The sequence below is a fragment of the Manihot esculenta genome, chromosome 4, assembly GCF_001659605.2.
Source record: "Manihot esculenta cultivar AM560-2 chromosome 4, M.esculenta_v8, whole genome shotgun sequence".
NCBI lineage: Eukaryota > Viridiplantae > Streptophyta > Magnoliopsida > Malpighiales > Euphorbiaceae > Manihot > Manihot esculenta.
In genome coordinates, this window is record NC_035164.2 from 3302960 (window position 1) to 3320169 (window position 17210).

The 17210-nt window shown below is 38.0% G+C and overlaps 3 protein-coding genes across 4 annotated transcripts; 1 reads left to right on the top strand and 2 right to left on the bottom strand.

Annotated features, from left to right (window-relative positions):
- The first annotated feature begins 248 nt into the window (after positions 1 to 248).
- On the top strand, positions 249 to 1273 carry LOC110612720. 2 transcript variants are annotated; one of them, XM_021753490.2, is made up of 2 exons: positions 249 to 688; positions 789 to 1273. In XM_021753490.2, the coding sequence occupies exons 1-2, from the start codon at positions 418 to 420 to the stop codon at positions 893 to 895; spliced, it is 378 nt and encodes a 125-aa protein (XP_021609182.1). In that variant the 5' UTR covers positions 249 to 417; the 3' UTR covers positions 896 to 1273. The 2 variants fall into 2 exon arrangements, with proteins under 2 accessions (XP_021609182.1, XP_021609183.1); XM_021753491.2 differs by having other exon boundaries at positions 252 to 688; positions 825 to 1273.
- A 159-nt stretch (positions 1274 to 1432) lies between these two features.
- Positions 1433 to 3451, bottom strand: LOC110613641. Its single transcript, XM_021754865.2, has 3 exons — positions 2603 to 3451; positions 1844 to 2386; positions 1433 to 1577 (listed from the first exon to the last, which is right to left on the bottom strand). Exons 1-3 carry the CDS (start codon positions 3449 to 3451, stop codon positions 1467 to 1469), a joined length of 1503 nt encoding a protein of 500 aa, XP_021610557.1. The 3' UTR covers positions 1433 to 1466.
- A 9879-nt stretch (positions 3452 to 13330) lies between these two features.
- LOC110613251 (laccase-17) lies at positions 13331 to 16079 on the bottom strand. Its single transcript, XM_021754290.2, has 6 exons — positions 15901 to 16079; positions 15663 to 15814; positions 15342 to 15586; positions 14946 to 15074; positions 13914 to 14870; positions 13331 to 13701 (listed from the first exon to the last, which is right to left on the bottom strand). Exons 1-6 carry the CDS (start codon positions 16015 to 16017, stop codon positions 13571 to 13573), a joined length of 1731 nt encoding a protein of 576 aa, XP_021609982.1. The 5' UTR covers positions 16018 to 16079; the 3' UTR covers positions 13331 to 13570.
- Between the last annotated feature and the right edge of the window lie 1131 nt (positions 16080 to 17210).

Sequence of the window (17210 nt, forward strand, 5' to 3'; positions counted from 1 at the left end):
ATTTTTTCATGGTATATTAAAATATTTTAATTTTATATATATATATATATTATTTTTATTATATTAAATATCTCTTTAAAAGCTGACGTAGACTTAATTTTATTTTATTTTATTTTAATTTTTTATTTATTTAAAAAAAGACCACCTACCGCCTTTGTTAGCTTTATAGCGCCCGATAAAGTCCACTCCTTGTTTGATACTGGAAAATCTTTTTCGCTACCTTTGAGAAATTTTATTCTTTAAAATCTTGAAACAGTAAAAAGCTCCGCCATGTTCGTTTAAAAACCAACTAACTCAAAGCAAATCCTACAACTTCATATAACCAACAGAAATGCCCTGTGGACACAACTCGCTTTTTCTTTCTTCCCTCCCACCACCTTTCCGTAAAAAACCCTCAATCTCTAGTGGGTGTGCAAAATGCTGCAGAGGCAGTCAAGTTCATCTCGTGCACCTGATGGAGAGCATTTTACTACGCAGCCAATACAGCAACAAGCCATATATTCTCCAAGAAATCTAAGGGTGTACACCTCCGGCGGTAGACTTCCTCTCTACTTCCGCCCTTATAATCCTTTAAGAAGAGATTATAGGGAGACTTTGCGTGCAAGATTAGCTTCTGAGAAGTTGGTCCATCTTATTCCTGTCGTTCTTTTGCTCTGCCTCTTCATTCTTTGGTGGTTCTCTTACCCAGGTACTATTTCAAAGATTTCATATAATCTTTTTCTCTATTTCGGTTCTTTGGATTCTTTTCTTTGTTGGGTTTCTGAAAATGAGAAATATCACTTTTCCAGCCATGTTCAATAAATATTTTCTGCTTTTGAAAGCAGTTAACCTGATTATCAAGGATGGCAAGATTGTGGAAGTACAACCTGTTGAGATGCCACCTCCTTTTCGATAATAATCATGTTGAACTCACCATCTTGGCGTCTACAATGGCTCTAGTCGCATCAGTTCCTCAGAATTTCACAGTAACCGATGATACTGAAGCTCATCCAGTAAAACTGATTGATGAATCATTTGTGGTTTATGAGAAGAAAGCTTCTGGCAGGAACAAGAGAAAAAAAAATTATAAATCAATATGTTGATTACAGTAGAGAGAAGTACTTAGTTGTTCGATATGATACTTGGTTGTTCAGTATGAACGTATGGCTAGATGATTCTTATCAGGAAGTGAAAGATAAAGGACAACTTTTAGCTACTAAAATTCGTAGAGAAAACTATGACTACTGATGAGCTTGTACAAATTTACATAGATGAAATGAAGGAAATTTTTTTTTTTTTGGTGAAGTTCCTAATCATTGAAGTGGATTGAAAGTCCGTTTCTGTGAGCTTTCCTGTGTGGCAGAAGCTAACAAAATGTGATCTTGTGAGCTCTATTTCTGTTGATGCCCTTGGCTTGATGTTTTTATTCCTGTATGTATCGGGCAATCCTTGGGAAAGAAGATAGGATTAGAGAAAATCTAGCTTCCTTATTGCTGCTTCAATTCACTAATCTCACCCCTTCTGCATTTGCCTACCCACAAGTACAAAGTTGAAGTTTTATTTGTTGGCAGAACTCTGCAACAATCCCTTCTCGGTGACTGCAAAAGAAATTCTGAGTCAGTCAGCAATAACATAGCAAACTTAGATTTTATCTAAAAATTGCATAGTGAAAGAATCAATTGTGTTTAATCATAGATGCTGATCAACACCAACTGTTAAAATCATAGATCTCAACTTTCTTGGAATCAATGTTTTGCAAATACAGTTGTTTAGAACATAAAAATGCATTATTTAAAGCATTTTAAGAACATAAAATGAATGCTTAGTGTAATTCATGAACACTACATGCTTTCAAACACTTTACCTGCTGCCAACGAAAAAGATCTGGCCTCTTCACTACTACAACAGAAGCAATTTTTTCTGGGGATTCCATTCTCCACCGGCAATAAGGCGCACGAGATTTATGGCGATAGTAAACCCCAACTGTTTGTTTCTTAGGTCGATCATATTTAGAACTGATCATGTAAAAGATAAAGGGCTTGAGACATGGATGCTTTGTGACTGGCCTTGTGTTGAATGCATATGCCTTATAATCAGCTTTTCGATACCAATTCAGAAAGGTTCTTGTTGGTATCTCAAGCTCCCTAGGAGAGACCACTCCCCTCCAGATTTGAACAACAAAGCCCCATGAGACTGAGATCGACCAGTACCTTTTGGAGTCATAGCAGATAGATTGCTGCATTATGCTACCTGAATCAAGCCTGATGGATTTGAATAGGTGTTCGACAGCTTTAGCTCTGGTCATGCCTGGGAATATTGGCTCCACTACATCAAGGTGATGCAGTGATGCCAATGGAGTCACAGGGTGGGCTCCCAGGAGGCCTAAAAGGTTCCCATATACATCATACTGCACAAGCACAAGCACAAACATCAATCATTTCCCACTTTGCTTCCAAGTTAAAAAATTAGGTTCATTGCTGTATTTAAGAGTTAAAGACATGTAGATATAGGCTTTAGCTCATTGGTACTAGAGTCCTTCCAAGGGCTGAGAGGTCTCTAAATTCGAACCCAGTCGGGCCAATTGTACCAAAAGAAAAGAAGACATGTAGATATAGGTATATACCTGATGAAACCCTGGTTCCTTGGTGAGTGGCACCCCAAGCTCAGCCATGCAAGCCTGGATTCTATCATCACTGCCATACAATCCAGGATATCTCTGGATACAGTTTTCTTGCATCTTAGCCAATTCTAGTGCCAACGGGTAGCTAATCGCGAATCCACCACCCCCATAAGCCATAGAATAAGAGAAATATATATTCTGAAGGTGACTCTCTGAGGAGCTACCAACATAATAAAATTGCCTGTGATCATATTTTGATAGGATCCTGACAACATTATCAACAACGAACACAGTATCATCGTCGCCCATAACGAACCACCTCACATCCTTCAAACCAAGCCTCAATGCCTCTGAAACCACCCTTGAAATCCTGATTGCAGATCTATGTCCTTGCCTGTTGGTGTACTTGAACTTTGAGGTGTCTTTAGAGACTCTTATCTCAGGCAAGCCTTCATTTCTTCTAGTCCTTACCTTCCTATCCATCCAAACAATCCCTCTAGTTTCTCTAGGTCTCCACCATGTTTTCACATACTCCTTTCTCTTTTCCCACAAGTTTGCAGAAGCAGCAATCCCAAAAACGATGTGCTTCACCTCTGTACTGTAAGTCTGTGCCTTCTGAGGAAATAGAATAGGTTCTAAAGAGTTTTGATCTTGTTCATCATTGAGATGAAATAATGTGGACATGTTTGTGAGGAAATCAAGATTGTCTACCTTTGTTATGCATTGGCGATCCTTGTACAAGAGAAGATAGGAAGAGTAGACAACATAAAGCATTGCAAGAATCACAAAGAACAAAAAAATAGTATGTCTGAAGCCTGAAGATTGTGGCAATCTTTGCTGCGTTGATGACATTTCTTTTTCTTTTCTTTTCTCTAAAAGTTTATTTTTGTACGTTGGCACATTTGTACACTGATTTGATTTTTGTTTTTCTTGTTTTTGTTTCCCATCTATAGAAATGAAACTAGACTGAGAATTATTCGGATCTGAAACAAGAAAAAGTAATTTGAGAATAGGTAATTTTTACATGGCTTTAATAGACATAACCAATAGTGAGCATTGTAATAGGGACAATTATTATTATTTAAAAAGAATTAACTGGAAAAATAGTTTGGAATCATCATCTTATTTTATTTTAAATATTTTTTAAACAATCCTCTTAAATATTTTGAAAATTTGGTCAATTGGACTAAAAAACCCAACATCCACATATTTTTATATTTTAATCTAATTATTTTTATTTTTTAATTTATTGTCTTAACTTTTTAATTTTAAGTGTAATTTTAATTGAACTTTGAAATCAATATTTAGATTTTATTAAAAAAAAAAAAAAGTTATGAAAATCGAGAGAGTTATGAAGAAGTTCCGACGAAGGGAGGAAGACCCGCCGGATGGCGGTGGGGACTCGGAAATCCCTTCTCAGGGTGTATCGAAACCATCTTTTAAGGACGCAATGATGAAGGAGGCAGGGGGGACTGTGGATCAAGCCTTTGAACAGCCTCTATGTTTTCAGGACGGTGATATTAGCCGAGAAATGAATGGTGACATCCCGTCAATTCGCTTTTCTGAACGGCTGTTGCTTTCAGCTAATAAGACCAAGGCTTTAACTGTGGTGGCTAAGCTTTTAGGTCGCCGAGTGAATGTCATTGCCCTTCAAAACAGGTTGCTTGCTCTGTGGAAACCAAAAGGTGGGATGAAGTGCGTTGACATTGAGAACGATTATTTTGAAATCAGCTTTGGTAATCCGACAGATTTTTCGAAAGTGCTTGCAGAGGGTCCATGGATCGTTTTTGGACATAACCTCACGATCCAACCATGGTCTCTTGCGTTTGATCCCTCTAACCCTTATCCGAGTTCCATTGTGTCATGGATTCGAATCCCCAACCTCCCCAGTTCTCTCTACCATAAGCCTATTCTCGAGCAAGTGGGTTCCATGATCGGCAAAGTCATTAAAATTGATGAACGTACCCTTCTTGCCACAAGAGGTCGTTTTGCTCGGTTGGCTGTCACGGTGGATCTCACGAAACCCTTGATTACCAGGATTTTAGTGAACGAGAAGCTTAAGGTCATTGAATATGAGGCTCTCCCGATCGTGTGCTTCCACTGTGGCGTTTATGGTCACACTAAGGATAATTGCCCTAAGCTTATCGTGAACTCGAGTAACACGGAAGGTGTATCGACTCTGGAGGAAAAGAAGACTACGGAGGCCGAACCATCGAAGGAGGAACGGGCAGCGGTTGAACCATACGGCCCCTGGATTCTGGTTGAGCCTCGGAAAAGGCAACAATCTGGAAATGGTAAGAATGGATCTGGTGGCGGGAAACGTGGAAATTCCTCCAACGACTCTCGATTCAATCCCCTCGCTAAAAATCAGGAAAGCTCATCTGGTCTTGCTGATTCAAAGGAGAATGACAATAGAAAAGAAATTAAAAGAGCCAAAGATGGTGCCAAAAATCCTGGTGATATGAAAGGGAAGAAAGAAGGCGTTGGAAATAACAAAGGAAAGGAGGCGGTGGAAGAAATTGTTAACCCTTTCTCTGGAATTGATTTAAATGCCTTTCCAATTAATAATGGGCCATTTGTTGGACAAGCTGTGGATGGTCCCCCTGGTTTTGTTAATAACGGGCATAAGGGCCGCACCGGAAAAAACAATATTCTGCCTATTGCTTCTAGTTCGAAAGGAAGGGGGCCTACAACGCCATCTAATGGGGCCACGTCTACTGGGGTTATCATTAAGAATGGATCAGGCCTTGTGACTAGCAAGGGGGGTAGGTCCAGTCGTAGAAGAAATCGGCCCAAACAGATCAATCTGGATCCAGCTAAGCATACCATTGTTAATTTGGAACCAAACAAAAGCCAAGTGAATAATGTCCAAGCTGTGGCTTCTGTATCGCACACACCTGTTCATCCAAATTTTCCTAGCAATTCCGATCAAAATCATGGTAATAATGGTATCGATTTTTTAATTCCTGTAACTGATGCAGTTAATGCGATGGTGCAGGGCTTTAGCATGGCCATGGAGTCAGATGATGCTGCCAAGGAGAGTAACGTGACAAGCCAAGGGCCCGAAACTATTCCAAAGATGATTTCTAATGGTCATCAAACATAAGGGATGTCGTCCTTCTCCTTTTTTTCTAATTATCCTTATGACTATGAATCTTAATATTTTTGTGTGGAATGCACAGGGTTGTGGTCATCCTCGATTCGATAAACACATCAAAGAGTATTCATCTGAGTACAATCCGGATATTGTAGCCTTACTTGAAACTCGTATTAGTAGTAATAATGCCAATGCTGTGATCTCTAAACTTAATTTCAACAGATCTCATAGGATTGAAGCCTGTGGTTTTGCAGGTGGTATATGGATTTGTTGGAATGATGTTGTACAACTCGAGGTGCTACAAAACCATTTCCAATTTGTACACTGTCGAGTAAAAAAGGGCCCTATGGCAGATTGGGCATATATTTCTTTTGTTTATGGAAGCCCACAAAGAGGCTCGAGGAAATTTTTATGGGAAGAATTGAGTAAAATTTCTCGTAATTTATCTAATCCTTGGCTTCTTGCAGGTGATTTTAATGCTATTCTTTGCAGAGATGAGAAGAAAGGAAGCGCTTCGCCTAACCTCGGGGGTGAATCGGACTTTCAAAACTTTATTTTTAATGCGGGTCTTCGGGATATGGGATTCAAGGGTCCTAAATTTACGTGGTCAAGGGGAAACCTATTCCAACGTCTGGATTGAGCCCTTTGTAACTCTGCATGGGATCTTGCCTTCTCTCGAGCTACTGTCTACCACTTACACCGGCTTAAATCGGACCATAGACCACTTCTAATATCTGTTGGCAAGAATAATAGACGTAACAGTGCTCGGCCGTTTCGTTTTTTTCCGGGTTGGCTCTCCCATGAGGGGTTTGGGCAGCTAGTTCGTGACAATTGGTAGACAGTTCAGAGTGCACCGGAGGCTGTTGAAGCTATGAGGGAAAAAGCTATTATTTGGAATAAGTCCACTTTCGGCATTCTTGCTAGTCGAAAACGACAAATCATAGGCCGGCTTAAGGGGATTCAGAAGGCGCTTGAAACTCATAGAACCACCAACCTTATTACCACTGAGATTGATCTTCGCGTGGAGCTTGAGAAGATCTTGGACTATGAGGAGTTGCTATGGAAATTGAAATCGAGGGATGATTGGATCTCTCTAGGCGATCGCAATACCAAGTATTACCATAATAAGACCCTTGCTCGGCGAAAGCTCAATAGGATTGAAGGGTTAAAGATTGATGGGGTTAATTGGTGTTTTGACGATGAGGAGCTTCAGAAGGCTACGTCCCTTTATTTCTCCAACCTGTACACTGCTGAGGATGTGGCCTTGGATCAGAACTACATCAGAGGGAAGTTTCCCCAGTTATCTGCTGCTGAGCTTTCTGCCCTCCATGCCCCTATCCAGGATAGTGAGATTCGTGAGGCGCTTTTCAGCATGGCCCCTCACAAGGCTCCAGGTGTGGATGGCTTTCACGCTCAATTTTTTCAGAGCCAGTGGGACATAGTGGGCCCTTCTATCTGTAATATGGTTCGGGGAATTTTCTTGGGTGATGAGATTAATCCTCTATTGAATCGGACTCTTCTTGTCTTGATTCCTAAAGTTAGCAACGCGGAGCTCGTATCACAATTTCGTCCAATCAGCTTATGCTCGGTTCTTTATAAGATCATTACCAAGGCTATTGTCCACAGATTGAAGCCAGTCATGCCTACGCTGGTTGCTCCGACGCAAGTCAGTTTTGTTGCGGGTCGCCATATCACGGATAACACCATCATTGCGCAAGAAGTCATTCACTCTATGAATAAACTTAAAGGAAAATCAGGGTGGATGGCGATTAAAGTCGATCTTGAAAAGGCCTATGACAGAGTTCGTTGGGAATTTCTTAATGATTCCCTTCTTGATGCTGGGTTGCCTTCTAGCCTGGTGGATACTATTATGAGATGCACTACTTCTGTTCGGATGCAGGTGCTCTGGAATGGGTCCATGACTGATGAGTTTCGTCCCTCACGCAGAATACGGCAAGGAGATCCTCTCTCGCCGTACCTTTTTGTTCTTGGCATGGAAAGACTGGGGCAAAGCATTACACAGGCGGTCCATGATTCTAGATGGAAACCTATTTCGCTTGTGAAGAAAGGTAAGCCTTTGTCGCATTTATTTTTTGCTGATGACCTGGTTCTGTTCTGTCATGCAGATCTCTACCAAGCTGAGGTAGTTGCTGATATTCTCAAGGGTTTTTGTGATGCATCTGGGCACAAAGTGAATGCCAACAAAACTCAAGTGTTCTTCTCTCCAAATACACCTGGTGAGACGGCTTCTGCCATTAGTAATAAACTGGGTTATCAGATGGTTGAGGACTTAGGGATGTATTTGGGTGTCCTTCTGTTCCATCAGAGAGTTACGAACGCGACATACCAGTTTTTGCTCGATAAAATTCAAAGAAAGCTGAGTGGTTGGAATGCTAACTCTCTTTCTATGGCTGGTCAAATTACACTGGCGAAAGCAGTTATTGCGGCCATCCCAAACTACTTCATGCAGACAGCCTTACTCCCAGTTAGTGTCATCAATGAGATTGAAACCATAATCCGACGATTTATTTGGGGCGCTAAGGAGGGTAAGACCAAATTGGCTTTAGTTAGTTGGAATTCTTGTTGCCAACCCTTAAGTCATGGTGGCTTGGGTTTCCGAAAGCTCAAGGAACACAACAAAGCCTTCCTATGCAAATTGGGATTCAGAGTTTTAACCAGACGAAGGGAGTTATGGGTTGACATTCTTCGTGAAAAATATCATGTTGGTGACTTTATTCCAGATAGTGTGGTTACTGGTAATTGCTCTTTTCTCTGGCGGTCTTTGGCAAAGATATGGGATGAAATTCGTCCCAACATTTATGTTTCTATTCGTGATGGCAAACGTACTAGTTTCTGGTTTGAGGATTGGATTCCCGAATTAGGCCCGTTGTGGCAACATAAAAAACCGGGAGTGATGATTCCAAATGAATGGAAAGTTGCCGATGTGGTTACTAATAATCACGATTGGAATTGGGAAGTGCTGGATAAATTTTTAACCCCTAATGCTCTGCTACATATATCCAATATTTGTCCTCCTAACCCTTTTGTAGGTGAAGACAATATTGCTTGGAAAGGTGCTAAAGAGGGAGCCATTTCGGTTAACGAAGCTTACAGCCTTATGATGAAAGCTAGTTGGGATGATAAAGAGGCAATCTGGGAGCATATTTGGGCCCTAAAATGCCCGCAACGGGTCAGGAACTTCATCTGGCTAGCTTGCCGAGGGAAGATCCTCACGAACGAAGAGAGATTTCGACGTGGGTTGACAAATAATGAGGCTTGTGGCCTTTGTGGCGCTCATCAGGAAAGCGTGCTTCACGTTTTGCGGGACTGTTAAATGATTAAATCGGTGTGGAGGGAAGTGGTGGCACCCGCCAAACAGGGAGTGTTCTTTTCTCTTTCTTTAACTGAATGGTTGAATGCAAATATTTGCTCCTCGGTTAAATTCAACAATGAGGATTTTTCTTGGTGTTCAATCTTTTCTATTGTTTGCTGGTTTGCATGGAAACAGAGGAATGATTTAGTTTTCAATGGTGGTTTGCAGGAAGCGTGGGATATTCTCGATACCAGCTTTATTTGGGCAAGACATGCTGCTGGAGTTGGGCACAGTCGAAGCAAGCAAAGCAACAACAGCCGAGCTATCGCTGTTAAATGGAATCTTCCCCCAGTGAATTGGATTAAGCTCAACACTGATGGTGCTTGGGACTCCACGACGGGTATCGGCAAGGCGGGCGGTGTCATAAGGAATTCGGAGGGCGCTTGGCTCGCGGGATACAATCGATTGGTGGGCGTTAGTTCCATTCACAACGCTGAATTATGGGTAATTTTTGATGGCCTAACGCTGGCATGGAATATGAATTTCCGACGATTGGTGGTTGACTGTGATAATGCTAGACTTGTCAAGCTGTTAAAAACTGTAAATGAAGTTGCTATCACTAGTAGCTTACTGGCGAGAATTAAAGAGCTGCTTAATCGGGATTGGATTGTGAAGTTTCAACATGTGTTTCGGGAAGCGAATCTTGTGGCCGATAGCGTGGCTAAGATGTCAAATCCCAGTCATAGGGGAATTCGTTTGCTCGATAACTGCTCTCCTGTGCTCCGACCTATTCTGGAAGAAGACAGACTTGGCAAAGTTAGAACTCGCATATCAAAAAGCAGGGTTTTAGCTTAATGTTGTTATCTCTTAGGGCTTGACCCTTTGACTACCAAAAAAAAAAATATTTAGATTTTATTTTGGTATACATAAAATTCAATTATTTAATGATTAAGCATTTACGTTATTAATAAAATTTAATTATTGACAATAAAAATAGAATCCAGTTAATTATATCTACTTTTCCCCCTCAATTTTAGCTTATTTTTAAGAGTTTATTCTTGTATGTACGAATAGTTGGTTTTTCTTATTTTTGTTTCTTGAAATTTAAACTGAAAATTCTTCGATTTAAAGAAAGAAAAATTCATTTGAGAAACAAGTAGTTTTCACATAGTTTCAATAGACATAATATTGGTGTGAGTATTATAGTGGAGCAAATAATAAAAAAGAATTTAACTAGAAAAATAGTTCGAAAGACATCATCTTATTTTATTTTAAATAATTTTTTTTCTTAGTCCTCTTAAATATTTTAAAATTTTAGTTAATTAGACTAAAAATCCCAACATCTACCTGTTTTTATATTTTAATCTAATTATTTTTATTTTTTAATTTATTATCTTAACTTTTTAATTTAAGTGTAATTTTAGTTGAACTTTGAAATTTATTATTTAAATTTTATTTTCGTATACATGAAATTCAATTATTCAATGATTCAACATTTATATTATTAATAAATTTTGATTATTGATAATAAAAATAGGATCTAGTTAATTATATCTACTTTTTTCACCTCAATTTTGGCTGGTTTTTAAGATTTGTGTTAATTATAATTTATAGTTAAAATCAAGGATTAATACGATTGATTGATGTATCAAAATATTACTTCTCTGTTTCATAATTTTTATTCGTCCTTTTTTTTTAATCTCAAAATTATTATCCATCTTCTGTATTTGTATATAATTAATATATAAATTAATTATTATAATTTTATTTAATTTTATCTTATCTCCAAAATAATTTCATATTGATTGTTAAAATAGTTTTTAGTATTTAATAAAATTTAATGTTTTTAAAATGTGTAATGTTACTGAAACCAAATTGATGATGTGGCTGAAATGGAGTTGTACTGTGATTGACTAATTCAAGACGAGAAGGTGAGGTAGTGGGTGCCCATGGCAGCCACTGTGACGCTCAAATCTGTAATTTGAAGAATGAGGCGAATATAGAGCTTGAGAGTATTTGTTTTAGAGAATTGTGTACCCTAGCCTCTGTGATCGTTCTCCTTTTATACTGCAAGAAAATGAAGATAAATATAACATTTTCTGATAATCTGGCGATGATATGATAGGCTCGTTAGTAAAGAATTTTCATCGGCTAATTAGTAGGAAATCTCGTGATGGCAAGCGTACAAGGGATCTGTTGGATTGTAAATGCTTAATAGTAACTTCCTTATAGAGGCTCGCTCTGAAGTTGAGTGAACGAGTCTGTCCGACCTGAGACCGATCTGTCTTGAAGCTGACCTGAAGCGCCCGGGTCTTCTTTTATATGGGTGGGACTATATATAGGTTTATTAGATCCTTGCCACGTGAATCTATCTCATGATGACAGCTTACTGCCTACTTTGGGCTAGTCTCATGTAGTATCAGAGGTCCTCCGCTGGTCTTTGATTATTTAGATTCAAATATGACAATTTTCTTCATAATCTAGGCCATGTAGCTTGTTTGTCCGGGCTGAGTGTACAATGTTCTTGCTTTTTACTTACCCTATCGGCCAGTCAGGTCGAAAATCTTATCTGGCAAAAATTGATTCGAGTGATGTTATAATGCCTTGACGAGTTTCCAAACTCTTTCTAACACCAACTAGTCCTGAGAATCCTTCGAGCACTTTCCAGCTCTGTTGAGTTTCTAGTCCTAACTAGCCCTGACGAGCTTCTAAGCATCTTTTAGCTCTTGTGAGCTCCTTCCGCTCAAGCTTCCGGGCATTTTCTAGCTCTTGCGAGCTCCTTTTGCTTGAACTTTCAGGCATTTTTCTAGTCCTTGCGAGCTTCTAAGCATTTTCTCAACCTTGACGAGTTCCTTGGCTTTTTACAGCCCTAACGGGCTCCCGTATATTTTTATAACCTTGACTAGTTTCTGAGCATTTTTTTGCCCCAACCAACCCTAACGAGCTTTTGTTCATTTTCCTCCTTGCAAAAAGTTTTAGATTTCTGGGAGTAATTGTAAGAGCAATGACAAATGCTTGTGCTTCTCTTTGTGAGATGAGATCAATACTCTCGGTCGCGTGGCCTGACTCATACCCTCCTTATGGCCTGTGCATTAAATGTCTTAGAAGCTTTTTGCGAAGTGGGAATAACTCCCGGTTGATCGGCCTGACATGAAATGCCTTAGAAATTTTATGTGAAGCGGGAATAACTTTCGGTTCTTTTAAAGCGGGACTAACACCCGATCAGTCGGCCTAGTGTATACCTATCTTGTGGTCTAGTATGAAATGCCTTAAAATCTTCTTGTGAAGTGAGACTAATACCTGGCGTATCCCTGCCTTGCGGTCTGACATCAAATGCCTTAGAATAACCACAGGAAGTGTGACTAACAACCGGTCAGTAGGCCTGGTGTATATCTACTTTGCAGCATGGAATGAACACGTTTTAATTAGTGGGTCCAATACTCATCTTCTGACCTAAAGGTTTCCGCTTTATGGCCTTGTTTTTCTTTATTTCCATGGTCTAATGCTCAAACTATGGCTTGGCAATTGCTTTATAGCCTTTGTTTGTTTCTGTTTTCACGGTCCAACGCTTGAATTATGACCTGGCATTGCCTTACGGACTTTGTTTGTTTCTGTTTCCACGGTCCACGGTACCACAAAACTGTAACCTTCATTATCTATTCTATATAAAACCCATCAGCATAGTCTCTGTTCCATATATTTCTCCACATAACTCTCTATATTCCATTTTCAAATGATTCGTGTTTTGAAATTTTTATTTCTTATTATTTTCTTAGCATCTAGCATGAAATGCATGATTACACACCTCTTGACAGCCAACTCAACTATGTTGACTAGATTAAAGTATAATTACACATCTCTTCACAGCCAACTCATGTCTTGGAGAGATTATTTTATTCTTTTTCAACAGTGAAATATATTTATACCATAATTGTTGTGAAATCATTCGTACTATTACAAAGTAGTGTTTACCTAACATAATTTATATATTAGATTTTACCACTCAAAAAATTGATATACTTAAGAGGTATTATGATAAAATAGATGATTCTACACCACCACTACCACTACCATTATTGTCATTCATTATTGTTGAAGTTTAGTAAACTTTATTTTTTAAAAAATATAATTTTTTGAATAAAATTTATTATTGAATATTAATAATATATGATAATCAGTATTAACATGTTTAATTTTTTTTTGTTGCAATCGAATTTGATAGTGTATAGTTTTGGCTTGATTACTATTTTGAATTTAAAATTTTAAAATAATATTTTATTTCTTTTAGTAGGCGTGCTGAATTTATATGAAAAAAATATTATTTTATAAAATAATATTGCAGTGATATAAAAAATTTTAATATATGCCACAATGACCAAAAGATGTCACACAAATTTGTCAATCCTTCCCTTTCCTCAACTCCACGTGGGTAGTTAAATAGTTATTGAAAAATAATTTGTTTGATGAAAAAATAATAAATGAAGGAACAAAGAAAAAAGAACAAATTAATAAAACTAGGTTACAAAAATCAAATGGGGAAAAATCATAGGTAGTTCAAATGTCAACACTTGGGAAGATCAGCAGGTGGAGGAAGCAACTTCTGATTGGGAAGCTTTCCATCCAACACAACCCAAGCCATCTTCAATCCCCAGCTTGTGTGTACTTCTAGATGGCAATGCATGAACCATACCCCTGTTAACATCATATTTCATACTATCATTACCTTGGAAGAAAAATTAAAAAAAAAAAAAAAAAACTATTTAATCCTCGTAGTACGGTGAACTAACTAAATTAGTCTCTGTCCTGCTAAATTTTAGCACCGTTATTGTTAGTTTTACAATGTTACTTTTAACTTCTCTCAACTTTATTCATTGCTTAAAAATGAGATGATCATTTATACCAACCTGGGTTGTCTGCAAGGAATCTGATGGCAACCCACCCACCAGAGGGAACACCCACAGTGTTCCTCTCAACAGGATCAACAAGATTGAATTTTGCAGGGTCTTTATTTCTATCAAAATTCCCAAAACCTTGACCAACAACGTAGAAATTGAATCCATGCAAGTGAAGAGGGTGACTCTCTGCACCAAGAATGCTAGTGTCCTGCATAATTAGCTCCACACTTGTGTTAAAATTAAGAACCACCACCTTAGTCCCATTGCTGACCATAGTATTATTAGGTGGATTACCAGTGTAGTTAAAGCGTATTATTGGAATAACTGGGAAATCAGAAGTATAAACTCCCTGTGATTGGCTGAAAAAGTGTGATTGGAGAAGAGCTGTGGTTGGCATTTCAAAGGATACATTGTTAACTGAGGCAGCAAACATGGTCCCATTTGGTCCTTGGCAGGTTTGGTTTTGTGGGCAAGGATTTGTCCCTAGGCCTACTGTGAAGAAAAATTGCTTGTCAACCTTTTGAGGCACATTGGCTGGGAAATTTGCACTTGCCAAGCTACGAAGTTTGTTTGTGAAGTTTGTTGCATAGGCAGTGTCATTGAGAGGAGGCAGTGCTGGTTTAAAGAGCGGAAGGTGTTTGATAGAAAGACTGAGTGATGCTTCATATTGTAAAATGCCTGCCACAGTTGAATTGTCAAAAGTTCCTAGGCCTGTCACATAAGGTCTAGCAGTCATGAAAAATGTGGCATTAGGGAAATTGGGTTTGGTCTTAAGAAGAACATTAGTAGTTTGTCCTGGTGTAATCAATACTGTCTCAGTTTCAAAAGGTTTAACATAGACAGCATCGACTTCGACGACTGTGAGTGTGTGGTTCGCTATACTGAAGAAGAGCTCGTCGTTGAGAGCTGCGTTAATTAGCCGGAGCATGTAAGTCTTGCCAGGCTTCACCTTCAGCTTAAATGTATCTGCAAAAATTTGAAGAGTTAAGATATTATCCTCTGGAAAATATGATCAGCTTCAAATGTGAAAGAAATATATACCTTTGGCAGAGCAGTTGTATAATGGCCCTGGAAGCCCATTGATGGTGTAGGCCTCAGAGACATTTGGACCTCCACCTGTTTGTAAGGCTTGGTTAATGATTGCTTCAGTATCTGCATTAAACCATTCTCCTGCAAATGACAAGCAATTATTTGCTTAACGTTGGCTAACTACATTAACCACCAATGAGACAACTAGATGCATAAGACACTGTTTGGCATACTAACTGTTTTAATAGCAGTCAACGGTTATCTATTCAAGCAAAAGTGTAAATAAACGGTTACTAAACAATAATAAAAACAATATTCCTGACTTAATCTAAACACTAAATTCTATCCCTAAATACTATTAGGGAACAGAGTATAAATCTCAATTAACCAGGCAAGATTGATCATTACCAAAGATGATGGGGACTTCCTTGTAAGGCTTAGCAAATGGGTAAGGAACACCAATCTTGGGGAGAATGATAATAGGACCATAAAGAGTTGATCTTAGCCAGGAGACATGGGCGTGCCACCAAAGAGTGCCTCTTTGCCCAATAATTGTATAATTGTAAACATAGGTCTGGGCAGTTTGAATGGGGCATTGAGTTATGTAAGCTGGTCCATCAGCCCACCCACTTTGAAGCTGCCTAATCCCATGCCTGTTTCAAGTGAAAAATAAGCTAATGATGATAAATATGCAACCACATGAAAAATGTAGGATCATTTCAGGCTTACCAATGAAGGGAGATGTTGTTTTGAACATGGTTCACCACTTTTATAAGAAGCTGGTCACCTTCCCTAGCTGTAATGCGAGGTCCAGGAAACTTCCCATTTACAGTGACTAAGCTCTTGGTGTGGCACAGCCGAGTCACATTTTTCAACTTGATCTGCAGAACAGAAAAAAACAAGATTAATATCGTAAGTAGCTTGAAAAATTATTGCAGGAGTTGGCAATGAATCATCTGATACTTACATGAAACTTGTAGTGCCTGGTTATGCAAAGGGCAGGATCAAGAAGGAGACAGAAAGTGAAGAATGAGAAGAGACAAGCTCCGAGAAATGATGATTTTGTAAAAAGAGAAGCACCCATTTTCCTATCTCTTGTGAAGTAGAAGTGGGTGATCAAGGAAATTAATGCTTCTTTGTGAGTGTGCAATGAAAAATGCTGTGTATATATAGAAGGTTGGGAAGGAATTTTGGTTGATTGGATTATAAATCAAGGGAAACGTTTTTGTTGATTGGATTATAAATTAAGAAAAATTTACTATTTAGTTCTTATAATATAGAGAAAATTATTAATTGATCCCTCAATTTTGAAAAGCACATTGAAACATCTATGAGGTTCTCAAAAATTTATTAATTAGTCATTCTGTTAGTTTTAACCATTAAGTAATTTATTATTTAATTCTTGTAATATGCTCATTAATTAGTTCTTTATTTTTGTAAAAATATTTATTGATTAGTTCATCCATATTAAAGGAGTTTTAGACTTTTTTGCAACGCTTAACAACTAAATTAATAAATAAATTAATTAGTAAATTTTTAAAATATAGGGACACTTTAATATATTTTTTAAAACTGAAATATTAATTAATGAGTTTTTTATATTATAAGGACCAAATAATAATTTTTTATAAATTAATTAGTTAAAAATGAAGGGGGACTTTCTTGGATTTTAGCTTTTGGGTATCATATCTTAATGGAAGTTAACCATCAGCTGTTGGAACTACTCAAGAGTGTAGTCAAAGACAATGTCTTTTGACCTTTCTTCTCAAGTCAAACCTTTTGGTAAAATATACACTTCCATGTTTAGCAACAGTTCAAGCATTTTGCTGAGGAAGACTCTTTTCATATGCATGTTTAGGAAGATGAGAATAAAGCTTCTCTTTCGATTAGGTAATAATTGTGTTAATTTTGGGTAGACCAACATGGATGGAGAGATTTTAACATCATATTAATCTTATCATATTAATTCTGAGAAAAGTCTAACTCATCTTAAAAGTTAATTTAAGACGGAGAACTTTATAAAAAATATATCACTCATATTTTAAATAAACACTAAATTTAATAAATTATATATTACATAAAAACATAAAAAATAAAAACCAAAAGCAATTAGGGGTGAGCATTCGGTCGGTTCGGTTCAAAACCGAACCGAACCGAATAAACCGAAAACCAAAATTTTAGTTTTTATGAAAACCGAACCGAACCGATTTTGATCAGAATCCGAACCGAACCGGTTTGATTCGGTTCGATTTGATTCGGTTTGATCGGTTTCGATTT